At 30.8% G+C, this 22,610-nt stretch overlaps 2 protein-coding genes across 4 annotated transcripts; both read left to right on the forward strand.

Moving 5' to 3' along the window:
- The first annotated feature begins 2,602 nt into the window (after positions 1-2,602).
- Positions 2,603-12,157, forward strand: LOC129907436 (uncharacterized). Of its 2 annotated transcripts, none has more exons than XM_055983783.1 (5): positions 2,603-2,627; positions 10,602-11,258; positions 11,327-11,504; positions 11,611-11,824; positions 11,891-12,157. In XM_055983783.1, exons 2-5 carry the CDS (start codon positions 10,617-10,619, stop codon positions 12,111-12,113), a joined length of 1,257 nt encoding a protein of 418 aa, XP_055839758.1. In that variant the 5' UTR covers positions 2,603-2,627; positions 10,602-10,616; the 3' UTR covers positions 12,114-12,157. The 2 variants fall into 2 exon arrangements, with proteins under 2 accessions (XP_055839758.1, XP_055839679.1); XM_055983704.1 differs by lacking the exon at positions 2,603-2,627 and adding an exon at positions 2,947-3,120.
- LOC129907564 (uncharacterized) lies at positions 2,645-21,484 on the forward strand. Of its 2 annotated transcripts, none has more exons than XM_055983942.1 (5): positions 2,645-2,769; positions 19,946-20,589; positions 20,650-20,827; positions 20,899-21,112; positions 21,168-21,484. In XM_055983942.1, the coding sequence occupies exons 2-5, from the start codon at positions 19,948-19,950 to the stop codon at positions 21,373-21,375; spliced, it is 1,242 nt and encodes a 413-aa protein (XP_055839917.1). In that variant the 5' UTR covers positions 2,645-2,769; positions 19,946-19,947; the 3' UTR covers positions 21,376-21,484. The 2 variants fall into 2 exon arrangements, with proteins under 2 accessions (XP_055839917.1, XP_055839852.1); XM_055983877.1 differs by lacking the exon at positions 2,645-2,769 and adding an exon at positions 17,902-18,099.
- Positions 21,485-22,610: the final 1,126 nt, after the last annotated feature.

Consider the following 22,610-nt stretch of genomic DNA (forward strand, 5'->3'; position numbering starts at 1 on the left):
CACTAGTAATAGCTTTGCTTTCCAAAAAAAAAAATATATAATTAAAATAAAATAAGTAATTTTAATTTAATTTTAGCTTAATAAAAACTTGCAAAATTATATCAAAATTGCTTCAAGCTATTAAAAATAAAAAGGCAATAAAAAGAAATTTTATTATTAAATTTATAATAGGATAGTTAACTTAACCTTGGTAAAATTTAAACTAAAAAAAAAATGTTCATGTCTCATATAATTAATAAGAAATTAATTTTCAAATTGATTTTCTTAATATTTTGTTGACCAATTAAATACCTACCTGAAGTAGATACTTATTTAAATAAATTGCACGACTGGGGTCGCACGTACTTCCTCTTATGCTTAAAGTAACTATAATGTTAAAGCTTTTTATTTAAGAAATTTAAAATTTGATATTTTGAAGAAATTTCATAAGTAGTATAAAAAAATTAAATATGTTTTTATAATTAATAAAACTCCGTTTTAAAATATCTTAAAAAAAAAAACAAATACGCCATTTTATTTCTCGTATAAAAAGGTATTTTTAGAAAAAAAATTTTGAAAATTGTAGGAGCCGTTTTTTTTTAAATAATTTTTTATATATAAAATTTTTTTAACATTTTTCAAAAAAAAAGTTGGTATGCCATTTTGAAGAAATAATTAATTTACACATAAAAACTAAATTTCAAAATTTTTCATTGATCCGTTTTCAAAAAATTGATTTTTCAAAAAAAAAATTTTGAAATATTTTTTAAAAAACCAAAAATGCGTTTTTTGAAAATTTTCTAAAATTTTAATATTATCTTTACTTACACACTTTTGTATAAAAATTTTCATTTAATATTAAAATCGTACATCTCAGACCGATTGTTTAGAGTAAGGTACGATCAAGAATATTCGGAATTGAAGAAAATAGAAGCCGGTGTACCACAAGGAAGTGTCCTAGGTCCTACCCTGTATTTACTATACACAAGGGATATCCCAGTTGGGAATCACACCATAATGGCTACTTTTGCAGATGATACCGCAATTTTGGTACCCGACAAATGTGTCTCTAGGGGAGCAGTAAAGCTGCAATATGCCGTCGACACAGTCAGAGATTGGACCGAAAAATGGCGTATCAAACTCAATGAAACAAAATCTTCACATATAAACTTTACAAATAAAAAGATAAACAATATTCCAATATTCATTAATAATCAAGCTGTACCTTACGCCAATACGGCCAAATACCTTGGAATGACTTTGGATGCAAAGCTAAAGTGGAAAGAGCACATCAAAAAGAAAAGAGAAGAACTAAACTTGAAATATAGAAAAATGTACTGGTTACTTGGTAACAACTCTGATTTATCAACCCAAAACAAAATAATGCTGTATAATCAAGTACTAAAGCCTGTTTGAACCTATGGTATCCAATTATGGGGCTGTACAAAGAAAACAAATACCGAAATCATCCAAAAATTCCAAAACAAAGTCCTTCGTGGAATAGTTAATGCACCTTGGTACATAAGAAATAGCGATCTACATCATGACTTACAAATAGAAACGGTTACAGAAGTTGTTAAAAAATACGCTGTATCCCATAATCAGAGACTGCAATGTCATACCAATTCTGAAATGGTGTCCGTCTTGAATACTAGAAACCATGTTCGGAGATTAAGAAGAACCAAGCCTCATGAGCTTATGGTCTAAAAAAAAAAAACATGGGAAAGTATTAAAAGTTTAAACTTCCCCCAAAGTGATTTTACAAAGTTAAGAAAGAAAAATCTGATGTCGATCTCTCAAGATTGGTCCTGATAAAGAGGTGGTTTTAGTGGTTAAGAGTCCCACACTACTTGGTGTCGAATACTGCCAAGTGTCTTTTGAAGATTTCCTCCCGTCAAAAAAAAAAAAAAAAAAATTAAATCGGGTTAATTTTGTACGAGATTTTCAGAAACGAAAAAACCGTTCTATGACAGGTACCGTTAATAACGGTACAAAAAATATTTTTTTTATTTAAAAAGTTGGCCCTTATGTGTAGTACTACACACAAAAATTTTAATCAAAATCGTTAGAGCAGTTTTTGAAAAAAATTACCTTTTCTATTTCCGTTATATGGCAGGTACCGTTAGTTTTGGTCATAAAAAAAAAATTTCAATTTCCCCTCTAGGGAATCACCAAAAACTGCTAACTACCAAGTTTGAAGAAAATCACTTCACTCGTTTAGGCTGCAGCTCCAGATAGAGACAGACAGACAGACAGACAGACAGACAGAATTGCCGGACCCACTTTTTTGGCATTCTCCATCATCGTAATGTCATGTAAAATTGTTATCTCGAGTTCGATTTTTTTTACGAATCCTAAACTTGCCCTATAGGCTATAGTACCTATATCGCAAGTAAAAAAATATTAGCCATTAAAAGCTGTAGCGTAGCCGTAGGTGGAGTTTATAGTATGTATCTGCAGCTTAATCTAAAAAGTGTAAAAACCCTATAATAGCTTAAGAATTGACAGAACTTCCACTTTTACTACAAGCTACATTGAAACTATTTTGTTCGTGGGGTAAGTATCTACAAATATTTTTCTTACTTAAAAGTTTATTATAATTTAAACAAGTGGCGAAGCAGTCAGACGTAGATGAAGGTAGAAGAAGAGTATGTACTAGTTCATTTATTACACGTTCTTTGAATTTGACTGATTTAAGCAATCTCTGCTGATTGCAGTTGCAGTTTTGTAGTTACTTTCGAGCCTAGTAGATTGTTATTCTGTGTTTCTTAAGTTGTGCAATACACTAAAGTAAGTGCTTCCATATGGAATTTTGTTCTATGATCCTAGGAATGCTTTATTAATTAAATAATATAAACAAACCAAACAATTGCGAAAGTGAACGTAACAAAGTGTTGAGTAATTTTTATTACTACACCAAATAGCTGATTAATTGCAATCATATAATGAATTTTTTACATTTAAAGAGGCCAAGGCAACCAAGACAACATCTTAACAGTCTGATCGCTACGTTTTCTTATAAATATTCTTGTTCAAATTATTGCTAAAACTCTAAATAAAAGTTTCTAGTTGGAATAATTTTTTTTTTTTTTTAATTATTGACAAGATTCTTTTATGAACAAGCAGAAATATTTCAAATAAGTACGTGCTTTCAAAATGCCAATAATATTTGGGCAAAAATGCAATAAAACAAGCCGTTCACTATTAAAGGCTCAGACTATTGTTCATATTTTTTGGACATTTTTGTGTTTTGTAACTTTATCAAATTTTAATTTCTGTGTTTATTTTTTATTTGAAAAACTAAAAAAAAAACTCATGGATTTTAATTAAAATAAAATTGCTAGCGTGATTTGTTTCTTTGCGTGTTCAAAATGTGCAAAAATTATTAAAAAAAAAAATTAACTAGTGATCAAGGAAATAGATCTATTACTTGCAATGAGAAATGAAGATTAATAGATGAAGTGCATTTTGATTAGTAAATTGCAGATTTTATGGAAATTGAACTGATAAAAGATATAAGTACAAATTCTTATAATAATAATATGTTTTGTTATTGTGTATCTAATTTCAAATCTATCTGTATTTCGTCTCGCTTGTAAAAAAAAATAATAATTTGAATCAGATGTCTTACAAAGATTATCTAAAGATTTAAAATATTTTTGTTGATCAGTTATTACATAAATTTTTGTTATATAATTTGATATAATTTGATATCGTATTTGTAGAGCCACTGTTGACTAAAAAAATAAACTAAGTTTTTAGTTCGTGACTTTCGCAATTAAGATAACTTTATATAGCTATTCACCGGCGGACAAGAAAGAAGCTTGTATCGATAACTTATTTGCTGCATTGTAAAAAGCAGGAAGAAATATACACACTTAGAAATATTTTTGCAACACCCCCAGTGGTGCATTTGGTGCTTTTTGGCTTCAAAATTCATTTACACTGCCATTTGTTGGAGAATACGAAAAAGCTTCCAACTTTTTTTCATCCAAAATGTTGGCCAGAATAGGCCATTAAATAGAATTTTCATTTTCAAAATAGTAGATATATATAATAAGCTAGAAATTTGGCTAAATTCATGTCAAAAAGGTGTTGGATCTTAGATTAAGAATTCGAAAAATTCGTAGATTCATAATTCCATAAAAAAAAAATCAAAAATTTTGAAAAAGAAGTCAAAAAAGTTCCAAATTAGTAAAAAAAACTTTTTGGTAGAGATGCCGCGAACATTCGGCCACCATTCGGTATTCGGCCTATTTTTCTGGTATTCGGTATTCGGCCGAATAGTTTAACTATACTATATAATAGTCTTTCGCTGTAAACACTTGTCCCAGGAGAAGAAAGGTAGCTTTAGCAAATGTTGTCAAAATATGAAATTTTGTAGTATGTGTTGACCACCACTTGTATGGGTCCGCCGTTCGATCTTGGCGAACAGTCCTCATATATAATTCGATTTTGGATGTCTACCTTTGCAGTAGTAGGTAGTGTGTTCAGACATTTACATATCTTAAAAGTAGTTCAGTTATTCATCGTTACAATACAATGTTTTTGGGAATTTTTTAAGCCACATCTATTCTTGAGACAAAGTATAAAATTTTTGAAACTACCAACGTTTTTTTCTGAGTGTCCTTGGCCGAATATTCGGTATTCGGCCGAGGAGCGTGGCCCAATATTCGGTATTCGGCCAAATCAATGTTCGCGGCATCTCTACTTTTTAGACTCTTATTACGCTATTTCATGGATTTATTTTGTAAATTAGCACAATTTTGACATCTCTTCTATGTATGTTTCATAAAAAATTGAATATTTTGGGGTTGTATGGTTGCCAACTATATTCTGAAGTAGATATTAAAAAACATGATACAATGAAAAATTTCAATGTGCAATAGAACTAAGAATTTTTTTTTTTTTCGGTAAACCAAAATATTTTTTTTTTTATTTCAATTTTTCGGACTTACCGCGATTTACTTTATTTTTTTTTTTTGTTTAACGAAATTAATGGATTAAAATAATACATTAAAATATTTTAATGACGGACGTTTCGACAGGGATGTTCTTGCCAGTGACCACGACAAGTGCAACCCTGTCGAAACGTCCGTCGGTCGTTGGGACAATATTTTAGTCGATTAATTTCGTTTAAAAAAAAAGAAAGTAAATCGTGGTAAGTCCGGAAATTTAAATTTAAAAATGTGTAATAACCGAGAAAAGTCTAAAATCTAATAGATTTTAATATTCTAAATTCAAATATGAAGTCGAAAAAAATATTTGACGTCACATAAATAGGAGATAAATAGGATTGTTTAAGATACTAAATATAATAATATTCATTATTTATAACTTATAACCTACTTCGAGTATATTATGGTGAAAAGGGGGAAGGATAAGGAGTATATTATGGGGAGTGTGTAGTTGACAGTAATGAACAATAGCCCAGTTTTTATTACAACTGAGTAGCTACTAATTTTTTATTTTATTCGCAAAACAAGAAAAAATTCTTCAAGTAAGTATTTGTGGAGAGTTTTTGAGCAAAATATTAAAAGATGAACAACGTGGTTATTTTCTCTATTACAGTTTATTAAAAAAGAGCATCAGATAGCAATACGACAGCTATATTTATAACAAAATCATTAAACGGTATGCTTTTTACATAGGGAAGATCATACGATCAAAACGTTAGTTGATGTATATAAAGTTTAGTTAAGTATTTCGGAATACAGGGTGCATCAGAAAAGATGACATTGTAAAATTATTTTTTTTCTTTTAATTGAATGCCTACAGATCGGCCATCCTGATTGTGTGATCGTCCCGATTACATTAGCAATACCAGTAGTTAATTGTTTTTGAATATACATTGAGTACAATAATAGATTTTTTCATTTCATTTATTTTTTCAAGTCATTTATATGTATATGTACGTATCTACATACTTTGTATCATTTCATATCAAACAAAATTAAATTTAATAAATAGTTTTTAAAAGAAAATTAATCGATTACATTTGTTAATGTATTTAAAGTAAAATAAAATTAAACATTTAAAAATTTAGAGCGTTGAACATCGGTAGGAAATTCCGAGTTTATGACAGGTGAAAATTCGATTTGAAGTTTAACATTTCATTCCGTTAATGTTTGGTATAATTGTCATGCTTCAAGATTGTATCTAACGTCACATACAGCTTCATGTTGTTAGGCGAGCTTACTCCTTTGTAAGGTAAGCGAGTTAATTGTAAACCTTCAATATCGCCAATTGCATACCTGTCATTGGGTAGCACGCTTTTTATCTCGTACGGTCCTCGATACTTAGCTAGAAGCTTTTTATTTATACCTGGAATTGTAACTACGTTTTTGACCATTACATAATCTCCTGGGCTATACTTTGAAGGATTCTTGTGTCGTTTGTCATAATAAATTTTACTACGTTCTTGTTCTTTTTCTATATTGCATTGAGCCTGATCCCTTACTTGATCTATTTTTTCTTCTAAACAGTCTACTTTATCATTGAAAAACTCCTTGATTTTATCAAAAATGGGTCCCTTTTGATCTCTCCCAAATAAAAGGCAACTTGGTGTAAAACCAGAACTCCTATTCACAGTGTTATTAATTGCAAACTCAACTTTACTAAGATGTTTATCCCAACCACCTGTAGACAAAGCTTCGCTTTCCTTCGCTAACATGGGGGTGATTACTCGATTCAGCCGCTCTACCTGCCCGTTCGACTGTGGTGAGTGAGTTGCTACCTTAATGTGCTGAATATTATTTTGTTCTAGGAACTCAGAGAACTCTTTTGAGGTGAAGCAAGTCCCACGGTCGGATATGATCCGGTTAGGCCGAGAATAAATTTTGTTAAGCTCTCGAAAGTCTAGACAAAGTCTTAGCTCTTTATTTTTCTTTTGAACGAGAACAATAGGTGACGCGTACTCTGAACAAGACTCACGAATTATCCCTCTACGTAAAAGATCATTAAGGATTTTTTCTAACTCGATCTTATGTGCATAAGGCAATCTGCGCGGTGGACAATGAAACGGTATATCCTTTGACAAAAGTATTTTCATTTTTAATTGGCTATTTTTAAAACTATTATCATCTCTTTGTTCAAACGCTGGCTTTATAATTTCTAACACTCGCTTGCGAATTTGAGCTGGTATGTATTCACTTATATTTACGTCTAATTCTGACTTATCATAACTATAATCAATGTTTAAAATTTCATGCACTAAATCTTCATTAATTGTATCTGACGTACTTACAGGTTCATGCAATTGACAACATTTACTCACGGACGATTTAGACTTCAAACTTGCATGCACTGACTGACACTTCACTGATGGGACGACAGATAAACATGGAGCATGACAATGTTGGACTTCGATTTGATTAATTGGAGTAATATTGTCTCCATTTCCAGCAATTTTAGTTGACCTCTGCAAAACCATGCCAATCTTCTCAATGAAGTTCCTACCAAGCACAACGGGATAACTCATTGATTGATTCTGAACTACAAATAAATTCAAATTAGTAGGAAATTGATCAAAATATACAAAAGAATTAACACTTCCCAAAATATGTAATGGACTGCTATTTACGCCGCAATAGGATCGGCTATTTGATTCCAACGGTGCTATGACAAACGAAGGCACAAATTTTTCTTGAATAAAGCTGATTGGGCTGCCAGAGTCCAATAAAGTTGAGAGTTTTACGGAAATTTCAGCTTGACCTTCAACGAAATGGTAAACAACTTCTCTCTCAAAGTCGTTGTCTGGTGGAGAATGGATTACATCGGTGTTGTTGTTCTGCTTATCAGTCGTCATCACAATTGCTGGGCTATTATCGCAGATGTTTTCGGTGTTCTCTTCTTCCAGAGTCAAAACAGGTCTTTTACTCGTACAGTATTTGGCGGTGTGGCCCTGAGAGCCGCATTTAAAGCAAGTGAATTCTTTATTTTGATAAGAATTTAAAGCAGGTGCGGCACTTGTGTCTCTTTTAGTAGGGTGATCTTTTGATCGAAACGGATTCTGTTGGGGTTCATTGTTACGATTATGAAGCTGAGATGTACCCGGTCTCGTTAGAAAATTGTCTCGGCTGTTGGTCTTGTACTTTTCATATTTTCTAAGGGCGGTCTTTAATTCCTCGATGTTGTTTGCGCTGTAGAGTAGACTTTTGTTGACTTCAGTATCGGCAATGCCTTTGATGATAAACTGGATGAGATCCTCTTCTTCAATGGGGTTATGGGATGCAATTTCTTGCATTGCCAATACATACTGTTGCGCTGTTTCGTCTCGTCGCCTCTTTCGCAAACTCAATTCTCGGAATATGTCAGCTTTGGTCACAAAACACATGAATTCTTTCACAAGTGAGCTCTTTAACTCATTCCAGTTTCGCAGTTTTTGGGTTCTTGCAAACATTTTCGCAGAACCACTCAGGAGTCTTTTTCCAAATATGAATTTTGAGCGGTCATCCAAGCGGAGGATTTCTGCATATTCGTCGAAGTGGTCAACCCAACGATCTATGGGATAGTTATCGTCTCCGCTAAATGAACACAACAAATCTTCCATGTCTCTGAAATTTTGTGCACCAAGTGGTCTTGAACTCGTGTCAGCTTCTTCCAACTGCAGGTCTCTTAACTTTTGCTTCAAGAAAATGATCTCTTCTTTCTTCTTACATAAATCTCGAAGTCGATTGAGTTCTTCATCAATGTTTTCGGGGCTCAGTAAACCTGGTTCATCGTCATTCGGCTCATCATCGTCTTCCTCTCCGTCATCGATTGGTTCTATTGATGTGACTTCTCTGATAAGATTTTCCAGTGCTTCTTCAGAACTGCCTTGAACAGCGTCTTCTACACGAAGCTTCAACGTTGCCTTATTACCATTAGGACTTAGTTGTAAAGCTCGCAGAATATCTTTAAGTGTGGTAACTTTTGCCTGTTCCACGAATCTTTCAAACTTTTTCGACATTTTTTTTTTAAGTTTGCTTTTAACACAAATTATACATAAATATACTTTAAGCACCAAATTATACAATAATTAAAACACTTGTTTAATTTAATTGTTCAGATCCCACTTCTGAGAAAACTGTGGAGAGTTTTTGAGCAAAATATTAAAAGATGAACAACGTGGTTATTTTCTCTATTACAGTTTATTAAAAAAGAGCATCAGATAGCAATACGACAGCTATATTTATAACAAAATCATTAAACGGTATGCTTTTTACATAGGGAAGATCATACGATCAAAACGTTAGTTGATTTATATAAAGTTTAGTTAAGTATTTCGGAATACAGGGTGCATCAGAAAAGATGACATTGTAAAATTATTTTTTTTCTTTTAATTGAATGCCTACATATTAATTTGTATTGTTTTTATATTTCGAATAAACTCAAAAAATGAGTACTTACTCAGTTGTAGAAAAAACAGGGCTAATATAGAATTTTATTATGTGAGATGATTAAGAGAGAAAGCATCATTCCTATACTGCCTATAATCTCGTAAAGGCCCTAAATACCAAATTTTCGATTTTGGTTGCTTTGCATATTTGCAGTTGGGGCGGGGCATAGTTTCTGGTTTATTCTGATTTATTTTTTTAGTCTAGGTCTTCAAATAAGCTAGAAAATTCCATATATTTTGATTTTTTTTAATTTCTATATGCAGATTGCGGTAAGCGATTTAGTGTTTACCTTTACATATAACTCAGAATTATGAGAAATGTAGTAAGACCCTTTACGATATTATGGGCAGTATACAATACATAGGTAGTATAAGCAATTTCATATAATAATGTATCTTCAATTCCAAATCTTGGCCCTTGTGGTATTAAAAATAAACCATTCGCGCTAAGAAAAGTTGAGCTCATAAAGACTTTTGATCAGCATATTATGAATTCATTTTTTTATCCGAAAATCTCAGGACTTTCATGGGCAACATTTTCCCACGAGTATCATTTTTAAGTTCTCTTGCTAATAATAAACACTTAATCGCAACTAAATTTTTATCGATCGTTTGTGTTTACTGTTTAGTCGCATAGTTCATAGTATCTCGCAATATTTCGTGGAATCAAGATCTAGAGCAGTTGAGCGTAATGGTGTAGTTTAAAAGTGTTTTATGTGTGAAAAATTTATTTGTTGAAACTGAAGTTTACAAGTTTGCAATATTAGCTTTAAAACAGGTAAGAAACAGCATGAACTTAAGCATGTTTAGTTAATTATTCTATCGTCATTAATACGGCTATCAAATTTGATAGAGACGAATTGAAGAATTACAATAAAAAATATGCATTGCTACTTTTCGTCGCTAACAAAGTAGCAAAGTATCATGTCTTGCTAACTTACGTTCAACAATTTGCCGGTGTTTGAATTTTATAATTTGAATTTGAGCATCAAAAATCATTTGCATGACCATTTTTTGACACTGCAATTAAATTAGTTTGGTATTGAAATGCCTTATTTTTATTATATCTTGAAATTTGTCCTAGCTCCCAGTTAAATGTATACATTAATCCCAATAAATTCCTACCATTATTTCTCTTTGACAAAGTGCAATAAAGCTGAATTTTGAATTTCAGTATACATTGCGGCACAAATTTTCTGACTGTCTATAACCAAAAAATATTTTTTTCTTTTTGTTTATTTAGATAATTTCTATAGATATGGCAAAACCACCAAAAATAATTGATCTTGCCAAAATTCTTGAACCACATTTAAATGGTGGAAAACTTATTGACTATTCTAGTCGATATTTGACAAAACCTGGAGATAATTATGGCAGTGTTATGCTTGCCATTTCTGCCGACATACAAAATTCTGATGGACAAAGTGAACAACTTCAATTAGTTGCAAAACTACCACCACTTACCAATGAACTATTTTGGACGCTATTCAATCCTCTTGTAACGGCTTTAAGAGAGAATGCAATTTATGTAGAACTATCACCAAGTTTACGTCAACTTCAGCTTGACAGTGGAATTCCAGAAACGGAGATTAGCGATGTTTTTGCCGAGTTTTATGGTTGTCGGATATCATTGGATGAAAAAGCCACAGTTCTTGATCGTAATGCAGTTTTAGTACTCGAAAATGTGCAAATAAATGGTTACAAACCTGGTAATCGACATAATATGTTTGATTATGAACACATAAAGTTTGTACTCAAGCATCTTGCAAAATACCATGCCTTACCAATAGCACTTCGACAAAAACAACCGGAAAAGTTTCAGCGTGATATCTTGCCCAATTTTCGACGCTACGATATAAGCAAGGAAATGAATGAAGAAGTTGAAGAACAATTTAAAGGAGTATGGCAAATAATTCTTGCATATAAAAATGGTTATATTTATGGTATTTTTTTTTTTTTTTTTTTTAGCAAGTTTTTGAAGAAGTCAGATTGGCGCTAATTGATGATCCTGAAGCTTTTGATCTGTACTTGCAACTGGCAACAATTTTCTATGATTTTATGGGCAATCCTGAAGAATGTCAAAATAGTTTATTTTCAACTATTGCACATTATGATTTGTGGACAAATAACATAATGATCAAATACGGTAGGCAAATTTTTTAAGTTGGGAACGATAGAAAGTACAAAATAGTCAATTTTACATATAAATCAGTTTTTTAGAAAGAATATTAGAAAATGAATTTAACTTTTAGATGAATCTGGAGCTCCTGAAAAGATTAAATTTGTTGATTTCCAAATATCACAGTACGAGTCATTAATGCATGATCTCATATTTCTATTGTTAACAAGTGTTGAAACATCTGTAGTTGACGAACATTTTTACGATCTCATGGTTTACTACTATTCTGAATTTATGGAATGCTTAGAAAAGACCTTATGCTCAACGGAAGAATACAGTTTTGATAAGTATGTCCTCATTATCCATTTAAAAATTTGAAGCTTATATAATTAAAATTTATATTTTTATTCTAGATTCATGGCAGAAATGCATCGTATAGCTCCAATTCAAATTCATCATGCAATGTATATGGCAAGAGTTCTTTTAGCTGACGACAACAACTTTCCTGATGATTTCAAGGATATTGATTTAAAAATGCTGGAAAAACGTCCATCGGACAAATTATTGCAAAAAATACGTGATATAGTGAGATTGTCAAAGAAATTTGGTTTCTTTTGTGATAATTATTTAATTTAAGATAATTTATATTCAATAAATTTATATAAACACAAAAATCAGAATTACGTATATATAAAACGTATTTATGTTAGTGAGGCGGCTTAGCATTTAAAAAAAGTTCAATCTTGCACTTTGTGATAAAAACATGAAATTAACATCGTTGGTAGTACTCAATATAAGAGTTAATTTGAGATATTGGACCACCTTGTATTCCATCCGGAAGGGTAGATACAAGACTTTTTCTGTGTTGCACTCGATTTGTTGCATATCATAGTATAGGCAATGAAACATTTGTATTAATATGATACATGATTTCGAGGTATTTTCTAACGCCCGATCGAATAAAATCAATGCCAAAATGTCTCGACCATCATGTAAAAAGTTATTGGACTCTTTATGAATTGTCTTTTACTCAAAGAGGTATGAGTCAGAATATTACCAAGTACTCCTTGAAAAAAAGTGGTAAGTTGATAAAATTTTGTGTGGACGTTTCATATACCATAGGAAAAAATAATAAAATATGTCCATAAAAAAATTTCATATCAAAGGGTGTTTTTTTTTAGCGTGAAAGAACACTTTTGAAATGGTACCATTGCACCCCATGGAAAATTTATGAATTTTTTTGAACTGCATATATATTTTATACATCCTATGAGAATCAAAAATTAAAAAAAAAAAAAAAATGAATTATTTTTACCATGGAATATTGAATATTCATGCAAAACTTAAATTGCTTGCTTTTATTTTTTATTAAATTTTCATACAAATTAATATTTTGAAGGAGTGAGGTGCAAAAGTAAAAGTATGAAAAATAAGTGTGCAGTTTGTGATAAAAGGATTAAATTAATAGGATTGTTAGTACAATATGTAACCCTCATTATAAGATATTGGGCCACTTGTTATTTTACCTATGAGGATGTTCATAACGATGCACAGAAAGCAATTTAAATGAAGTTTTGTGAAATTTGTGATTATTAGATGGCTCATGTACATTGTACATTAGACTGATTCAAAAAAAAATTTTATTTTTTTTTTGTTCAAAGCATTGTTGAAAATATTGTTGGAAATGACGAAAAAAAAATACTGTAAAAGTTTCAGCCCTTAATGTTAACATTTAGTACCGCCGCATCTGAAATTTCTATTTCCCATACGATTTGTATGTGAAAGATTGTGTATTTGTTTTTAAATTTTTTTATCTTTTTAATGGTTCATCAAAAGGCTTGAAAAAATTTTCTTTTATAAAATTTTCCGCTCTACAAAAAAGCTCTTATTAATTGTTTTTGATTTACTCCCGCGTTTCGAAGTTATTCAACTTTAAAATATAAAAAGTAATTTTGAAATTTGTTTTAAATCAGTCTATTGTACATCCTCATAGGTGAAATAAATAAAATGCACGACTGGGTCGCACGAACTTGCTCTTAGAGTTAAAGTTGCTTAAATTTTTAAGACTTTTTGTATAGAAATTTGGAAAAAAAATAAAATTCGTTTAAAAAAAAAAAAATAAAATCTGAAATTAAATTGCCCTCCAAAACAAGTATGCATTTTTGATTGATATATTAAGGTGCATTTTTAGAAAAAAAATTTTCAAAATCGTTAGAGCCGTTTTTTAAAAAACTAATTTTTTATAAATAATTTTTTGGAAAAAAAGTTTTAAAATAAAATTGGTATGCCATTTTGTAGAAATCACTAATCAACATCTAAAAACAAAATTTCAAAAAAATTCAATGTCCCGTTTTCGAAAATTTGTTTTTTCAAAAAAAAATTTTCAAAATTTTTTTAAAAATTCAAAAATTATTTTTTTGGAAATTTTATTTTTGGTTTATATTTAAATTACATAAATGCTTCTTCACAAAAAGTTTCGTTGAAATCGAATAATCAGTTTCGGAGATAATCGGATTTGAAAAAAATGGTTCTATGGCAGGTACCGTTAATAATGATTTTCAAAAAAAAATTTTTCATTAGAAAATAGACCTTAGCTTAAAACTAACTCTTGAATTTTTTAAACAAAATCGTTGGAGCCGTTTTCTAGATATTTGAATTTTACTAAAATCGGTATATGACAAGTACCGTTATTTTTGGTCCAAAAAAATTAATTCCAAAAACCCCTCTGGAGAGTCGCCAAATAACGCTACATACCAAGTTTGACATTAATCAGTCCATCCGTTTAGGCTGTAGATCCTTATACAGACAGACAGACAGACAGACAGACAGACAGACAGACGGACTTCCGCGACCCACTTTTTTGGCATTGTCTACCATCGTAATGTCATGGAAAAATGTTATCTCAACTTTTTTTTTTGTACGAATGCATAACTTGATATATAGTACCTATATCGCAAGTAAAAAGAAAAAAATGAGAAAGATTAAGATTTATAATCACGGCACATGAAAAACCGTCACAGGGGGACCATTTTTTCGATTTTTTTTGCGAATGCCCATAACTCACAAAATATATGGCTGCGATATTTTTTTACTATTTTTCTGATAACTGTCAGCACCTACACAGAGAAAAAATAAGGCAGGGATGACTATGCTTCTGGTATATTTAACTTTATTTCTGGTATATTAAACTTTATTCTGATTAAATATACTAGAAGTAAAGTTATCCCTGGCGTTATGTTTTCTCCGTGTACTCTATCTACCGTTTCCGTTTCGACGTTGACTTTTGGGACACCCTGTATATCAAAGTTATGCATTCGTAAAAAAATAAAATGCACGACTGGGTCGCACGAACTTGCTCTTAGAGTTCAAGTTGCTTAAATTTTTAAGACTTTTTATATAGAAACTGGGGAAATGTAGGTATATAAAAACAAAAAAAAAATTAATTTTTCAAAAAAATAAAACAATATCTGAAATCAAATCGCCCCACAAAACAGGTATGCAGTTTTATTTGATATATTAAGGTGCATTTTTAGAAAAAAAATTTTCAAAATCGTTAGAGCCGTTTTTTAAAAAACTAATTTTTCTTAAATAATTTTTTGAAAAAAAAAGTTTAAAAATAAAATTGGTATGCCATTTTTTAGAAATAACTAATCAACATCTAAAAACAAAATTTCAAAAAAATTCAATGTCCCGTTTTCGAAAATTTGATTTTTCAAAAAAAAAATTTTCAAATTTTTTTTAAAAATCCAAAAATTATTTTTTTCAAAATTTTATTTTTGGCTTATATTTAAATTATATAAATGCTCTTGTATAAAAAATTTCGTTGAAATACAATAAGCAGTTTGGCAGAAAATCAGATTTGAAAAAAGCGGTCCTATGGCAGGTACCGTTAATAATGATTTTCCAAAAAAATTTTCTTCATCAAAAGATAGACCTTATTTAAAAACTAACATTTGAATTTTTTTAACAAAATCGTTGGAGCCGTTTTCGAGAAATTAAACTTTTCCGAAATTTTTATATGGCAGGTACCGTTATTTTTGGTCCAAAAAAATTAATTCCAAAAACCCCTCTGGAGAGTCACCAAAAACTGCTACATAGCAAGTTTGAAGGCAATCGGTCCATCCGTTTAGGCTCTAGCTCCTTATACAGACAGACAGACAGACTGACAGACGGACTTCCGGGACCCACTTTTTTGGCATTGTCTATCATCGTAATGTCATGGAAAAATGTTATCTCAACTTTTTTTTTTTGTACGAATGCATAACTTGATATACAGGGTGTCCCAAAAGTAATGGATCAAACGAAATATGCTGATAGGCCAACTTTAGGGCTCTCAGAATTTGGTAACTTGTTCATCCCAAATCCTTACGGTTTTCGATTTAATGCAGTTTTTGTGAAATTTCGAAAAATCCCGACTTGGCAACAGTATTTTGCTTCCTCCGCTCATAATTGATTTTTGTTTTTTACAATTCTTTCACTAAAACATTGCCAAATAATAAGAAATAACTAATTAATCAAAATATTTTTTATTTCATACGCCATTTTGATGCAAATTTATTAACAGTTCCATGTTTTATAAAAACTCAATTTCATACTTTTATTTCAGAAAAACACCTTGAAAAAAATTTGTATGGTGTGACACTGGTGTATTGCTTTAAAAACTTGCCGTGTTATTGCAGTTTTCAAAAATGTATAAAAGTTTTAAAAGTTGAAGTTAGAACTAAAGATATTACAATTTAAATGCAACAAAACAGGGCTTTTCAGAGCAAAATAACAAAGAAAAATAAACACATTTTCTCGGCTGTTGTTTGTTTATTTCTTTCTGAATAAAAGCCTCGCTTTTTGTTTGTTATTTTGCTCTGAAAACCCCTGTTTTTTTGCATTCAAATTGTAATAACTTTCGTTCTAATTTCATCTTTGGAAACTTGTATACATTTTTGAAAACTGCAATAACACGGCAAGTTTTTAAAGTAATAAACCAGTGTCACACCATACAAATTTTTTCCGGTATGATGCTCTGAAATAAAACTACGAAATTGAGTTTTTATTAAACATGGAACTGTTAATTAATTTGCAGCAAAATGGCATATGAAATAAAAAATATTTTGATTAATTAATTATTTCTTATTATTTCTCAATGTTTTAGTGAAAGAATTGTAAAAAACAAAAATCAATTATGAGCGGAGGAAGCAAAATACTGTTGCCAAGTCGGGATTTTTCGAAATTTCACAAAAACTGCATTAAATCGAAAACCGTAAGGATTTGGGATGAACAAGTTACCAAAATCTGAGAGCCCTAAAGTTGGCCTATCAGCATATTTCGTTTGATCCATTACTTTTGGGACACCCTGTATAGTACCTATATCGCAAGTAAAAAAGTTGAGATAACATTTTTCCATAAAAGTAAGTCCCGGAAGTCCGTCTGTCGGAATTAGTTTTTTTGGACCAAAAATAACTTGTCATATAACAATTTTAGTAAAGTTGAAATTGCTCAAAAACGGTTTTTTGGATCTTTAAATGCTGGAAAAAATCTATAGCTTCCTCGAATTCAAATTACTGTATCTGGGTTGAAATTGTGAAAAAATATTTTTTTAGTATATGTTTTTGAAACAGCATGTTGTTTTTAAAAAATATACTTTAATTGATGTCGAAGTTGGGTAAATGAAGAAAAAAATGGAGTTTTTGAACTTTGTCAGCTTATAAGTTCTAGGTGTTTTATGCATTATTGAAAGGGTCTAAATGTCGTCTATTCAAAACTGTTAACGAATCTAGAATAGGTAAAAACTTAACGAAGCTAAATTTGTTTCACTGGGTGAAGGTCCAAAAGACCGTTTTTTGCCCCTAACTATAAATTCTGGGGGTGTTAGGTAGTTTTTAAATACCGTAATCAGTGCAACTATGTTACTCTACACAACGTAGAGATATACCGCCGCATTTTTTGTTATTTTTAGGAGATCACTTATTCTATTAGGATCACTTATACTATTATTCTCAAAGCAAAGTTGTACAACAAAATGTAGTTCTGATTATAAATTGTATCACTGTCAATAAAAATGATTGATAAGCATAATTTTTGTGACAAGGGTTCTTCAAATTAATTACATTTGTATCTTCACTTTGTATTTCAAATATTTACTCATTTAAATAATTTAAAAAAAAAACAGAACTATTCATCAGTACTTAAATGCCTTTAAGCATATTTAAAAAAAAAAAAATAACAACAAAACAAACGTTTAAATGTATTTTTTTTTTATCTTTTGTTTACCTACCAATTCATAAAATATGACATATAAATAATTTGGCACATGCTATTGTTTCAACAAACGAGTTACAAACATAAATTTTAATTTCCTAGTTATTTGATGATTTTTCAAATATGTAATTGTAGACAGTAATTAGGTAATAGACGCGGCTTCAAGCTTTTGTGGTAGAAAAATTGTTAAAGCTTTTTCAATCGAATGAAAAATATCAGACTGATCGGATCGGATTGTTTTATTAGCTGTTGTCGTACCTGAGTGAAAATACATTTTTCTATTTTTTTAATAAAACAAAATCTGTGATTTATACGCTCACGAGACCTTAAGAAGTGTTATTCAACTTTGTGATCTTATTCTATCAAATAGGTCAAGTATTTAATGATTTTGTGGGAAAAAAAATGAAGAAATATCTTAAATTTTTAAAGATTGGAAGAATATAAATTAATCAGGAAAAATGTGTTCTTGTTTGTTTAGTACCATTGATCGATCGGCTAATAGCAATGACGCTTATTCAACTTTGTTATGGAAAATTTAAAATATTCAATTCAAACTTACTAGTATAATACGTGAATATGCTTAATTTTACAAATTTGCTGACATGGTTGTTATCGGGGTCCCGGGTTGTAAAGTTATGGTGTTGATTGTGTTTTTGGCATTTAGCCGCATTAGAAAACCGTCTGCATGTAGAGTGGACGTAGAAATAAACTCCTTCTTCGTTTCCTATAATCTGCTACCAGAATATTCATCCAACAAGTTTCTTTGCTGGTTGCAGTACTTATTCAGCGGCAGGATTTTTGCTTCTTTCGAAAATCGGTCGATACTTTTAATCGAATAAAAGTCCTGTGATGATCCTCGGGATTTTCGAAAAGTTGTTGGCGATGAAAGGTCGGAGAAGCTGTGGTTGTTGATTAATCCGTGGTTGAAATAAACCGCTTAATCTCTTTAGCATCTGAAAGCTGTCTGTGATGTGTTTATTGCTACAAATTTTTGTTGATCTTCCTGATTATAAACTCTTTTAAAAGCGTGTTTACAAAGGAGATTTGTCTGCGGTTTCAGGTCATTTCCCGAGCACCAAAAAAATTGCCCTGATTTTAGCAAGTTTTCAATTTTTAGGGCAATAAGCTGTTGATAAAACAGTTGTTGAGAATGATAGCTTTGGAAGATCATTACCGTCTTAAAAAAAAGTTAGCAAAGAGCTGGGGTCGAATTACGGCAAACGATTAAGATCATGCGTTATCGTTTAAACTATTGCTGTCTCTATTTAATTAGTACAAAAAGAAAGAGACATAAAACGTCTTTTCGAAAGGATTTTTGTGTGCTGAGTCCGAAGTCAAAACTTCTTTGTCACGTCACGTTTTTGAAATACTTGAATATTAACAGATCAAAAACGCGTTTTTTGGGTGAATTACGGGTGTAGTTTTATCTGGTTAAGTTTAAAATTTGCATTGTCCTGATTGTTTCAACAATATCCAAATCATCAATTTCGATAATATTTGTCATAAATACAGAGGAATTATTACAAAAAGACCCATTTTTTTTTTTGTTGATTGAAAGAAAAAAGTTTGATGACAAAACCTATATAAGTTTGATATAGAATATGACTATGAACCTTAAAAGTAATGAAACATGCAAAATAAATACATGTGACGTTGTAAATAAATAAGTTTGTGAGATTAATTTTCAATTATTGGTTCCTGAAAAAACTCAAATTGTTGGACTTAAGTGGTTTAAGCAATGACCGATTCAATTGTAGGTAAAGAGAAAGGTGACCAACGGTAAGGACTTATCTTAGTCGCTATGTGGCACAAAGTTTACTGGAACGGCACTATCCGGTCTTTCTTCATTACTAAAATAAGATTACTTCCAAAGAGGCGCTCTACTTCGTTATTAAAGTATAACTTGGTTGTAAAAAAAATTAGGATTATTGATCTGTTTGTGTCTGTAGTTGGCCTAATGACTTGTTTAAAATAAAATACTGGTTGGAAATTATAATATTATATTGAGTTAGAAAAACAGTTTATCTATTTAACATTTGACGAATGATGTCTTCCATCAGTGGATGGAGTGTTAAATAGAAGTTGGAAAGTTGGAACTCTAACATATAAATTGACTTATTATTTTAGGATTTACTTCTGTTTTCTTTCTAAACTGCAACATTTAAGAACAATATCTAAAACAAACTTATTCTAAAATTTCTTTTTTATTTCTTTAGATATGGCCAAACCACCAGAAATAATTGATCTTGCCAAAATTCTTGAGCCACATTTAAATGGTGGCAAACTAATTGACTATTCGAGTCGATATTTGACAAAACCTGGTGATAACTATGGCAGTGTTATGCTTGCCATTTCTGCCGATATTAAACTTCCTGATGGAAAAAGTGAAAAACTTCCTTTGGTTGCAAAACTACCACCACTTACCAATGAACTATTTTGGACGCTATTCAACCCTCTAGTTACGGCTTTAAGAGAGAATGCAATTTATATGGATGTTTCACCAAGTTTACATCAACTGCAGCTTGATAGTGGAATACCGGAGTCGAAAGTTTTCGATGCATTTGCAAAATTGTATGGTTGTCGAATATCATTAGATGAAAATGCCAAAGTTCTTGATCGTAATGCAGTTTTAGTTCTTGAAAATCTCCAAACAAGTGGCTACAGACCTGGTAAACGACAAATAATGTTTGATTATAAAAGCATAAAATTTGTACTCAAACATCTTGCTAAATATCATGCCTTGCCAATTGCACTTCGACAAAAACAACCCAAAAAGTTTCAGAATGATATTTTACCAAAATTTCGACGTTACGATATGAACAAAGAAATGAGTGAAGAAGTTGCAAGTGAATTTAAAGGGGTATGATATTCATGTCAAGAAGTTAAAATTAGCCCAACTTAATTTTTATCTTTATAAAAGCAAGTTTTTGAAGAAGTCAGGCTTGCAATTGGAAATGATGGTAAAGTTTTTGATAGATACATGGAATTGGTTACAATTTACCACGATTATATGGCCAACACTGAAGAATGTCAAGACGGTTTATTTACAACTATTGCACATTATGATTTGTGGACAAATAACATAATGATTAAATACGGTACGTAAACAGCCAATCTCAAAACTTAATAACACATTTAGTAAAATATTTATAACGCAATTTATGTTTAGACGAATCTGGGGCTCCAGAAAAGATCAAAATAGTTGATTTCCAAATATCACAGTACGAGTCGCTAATGCATGATCTCATGTTTCTATTGTTGACAAGTGTTGACACATCTGTTGTTGAAGAACATTTCCACGATCTCTTGAAATACTACTATTTAGAGTTTATTGAATGTCTGAAGAAAACACAATGCAGAACGGATGAATACAGTTTTAATAAGTATGTTCTCTTAATTTATCAGTCTGTATAACATTTAAGAATATCCCAATTCTAGATTCATGGAAGAAATGCATGGTATTGCTCCAGTACAATTTCATCATGCAATGTTTATGTCAAGAGTGCTTTTAGCTGAAGAAACAAATTTACCTGAAGACTTTAAGGATTATGATTTAAAAACGCTTAAGAAACCACCACCAGAGGCATTGCTCCAAAAGTTGCGAGATGTAACGAAGCTGGCACAGAAATTTGGTTTCTTTTGGTGAACTTTGTATTCTAAAAGAAGATTGTGGTAATAATTATTCTAAGATTAAGAAGATCAATTCATCTGTTTAGAATAAAAATATTGTTAATTAAATTGAAAAATCATCTCTATATTACATTATATCAATCAGTCCGCTTGCCATCTTAACTCTTTGTGCAACAAGTTACAAACTTTACAGGTGGATAAGAATAATAAGACATTTTCTTTGATTTTCTTAGGATAAAAGTCACGTAAGAAATCGGTTCTGATGTCGTTAGAAGAAGACAAAACTGAATAAATGTTTAATACACTGCTCAAAATTAACGCACACTTCTTATTTCAAATGGCTTAAAAATTCTTCGGTGTATTTTTTTTAGGTTTGCTTATAATTTGGCAAGTCGATAAAATGCTCAACTGCATCAGTATTATAACCAAAAAAAATTAAATGGAAGCAAGTTACGATTCTTTCCAATAATTTTATTTAACACTTGGTTTTACCTCCTCTAGCGCATATGAAAACTTGGTGTCGTCTATTCATTCCACAAATTAACTTATGAAGGTTTTGTTGTAACTCTTCTTTCACTGCCATTTTCAGTTGACGAAGATGACTTGGAGGCGGATTTCGGTCGCGAATGCATCTTTTAAATATTTCCTAGACACGTTCTATTGAATTGAAATCCGGATTTCTGTGTGGTCAATCCAAAGCAGGCATATTAAAATCTTGAAGATATTCTCAAATCACTCTATCATGCATTTTCTTGAAAAGAAGTCTTGGTATTTTTGTAAAATTAATCTATAAAATTAATATTATTTTATTTTAGTGCTATACGTTTGCCATATACAATCAACTCAAAGGCATTTCTGAAGTTTTCTATTCACGATCTGATACATTTATCAATTTGGCCCTAGCCCTTAAAAATTTTATTTGACTAGTGCTTCGTATGTGTATGTAAAATATAACTTAAAGAAATGATCCACAAAAGTCAAGTGATTCAATTTCTTTTTGTTTAGCAAAAGAAAAATTTTCCTTTAAAAAAAAAGTTGCACATACGCCACAGTGACCGTTCAAATTTCTTTTCTTTTTCAGTGTAGTATCCAAAGTAAGTATACAAAGTTCGAATGAAACAATAATATTTTGTGTACTACCACGAGAGTACTTATTTTGGTACTTTATTACTATGAAATACCAGTACCCGGTACTAATACTTAAGTACTTAATACTGTTAGTTGAAAAATTTAAAGAACCAGAACAAGTAC

The sequence above is a fragment of the Episyrphus balteatus genome, chromosome 1, assembly GCF_945859705.1.
Source record: "Episyrphus balteatus chromosome 1, idEpiBalt1.1, whole genome shotgun sequence".
Lineage (NCBI taxonomy): Eukaryota > Metazoa > Arthropoda > Insecta > Diptera > Syrphidae > Episyrphus > Episyrphus balteatus.

Excerpts from the sequence above, each read along its gene's own strand:
- LOC129907436 (XM_055983783.1), top strand. The coding sequence starts at position 10,617 with ATGGCAAAACCACCAAAAATAATTGATCTTGCCAAAATTCTTGAACCA. Across the intron at positions 11,259-11,326 it reads TTGAAGAACAATTTAAAGGA|CAAGTTTTTGAAGAAGTCAG; the intron begins GTATGGCAAATA and ends TTTTTTTTTTAG. Across the intron at positions 11,825-11,890 it reads GAAGAATACAGTTTTGATAA|ATTCATGGCAGAAATGCATC; the intron begins GTATGTCCTCAT and ends TTTTTATTCTAG.
- LOC129907564 (XM_055983942.1), top strand. The coding sequence starts at position 19,948 with ATGGCCAAACCACCAGAAATAATTGATCTTGCCAAAATTCTTGAGCCA. Across the intron at positions 20,590-20,649 it reads TTGCAAGTGAATTTAAAGGG|CAAGTTTTTGAAGAAGTCAG; the intron begins GTATGATATTCA and ends TCTTTATAAAAG. Across the intron at positions 21,113-21,167 it reads GATGAATACAGTTTTAATAA|ATTCATGGAAGAAATGCATG; the intron begins GTATGTTCTCTT and ends TCCCAATTCTAG.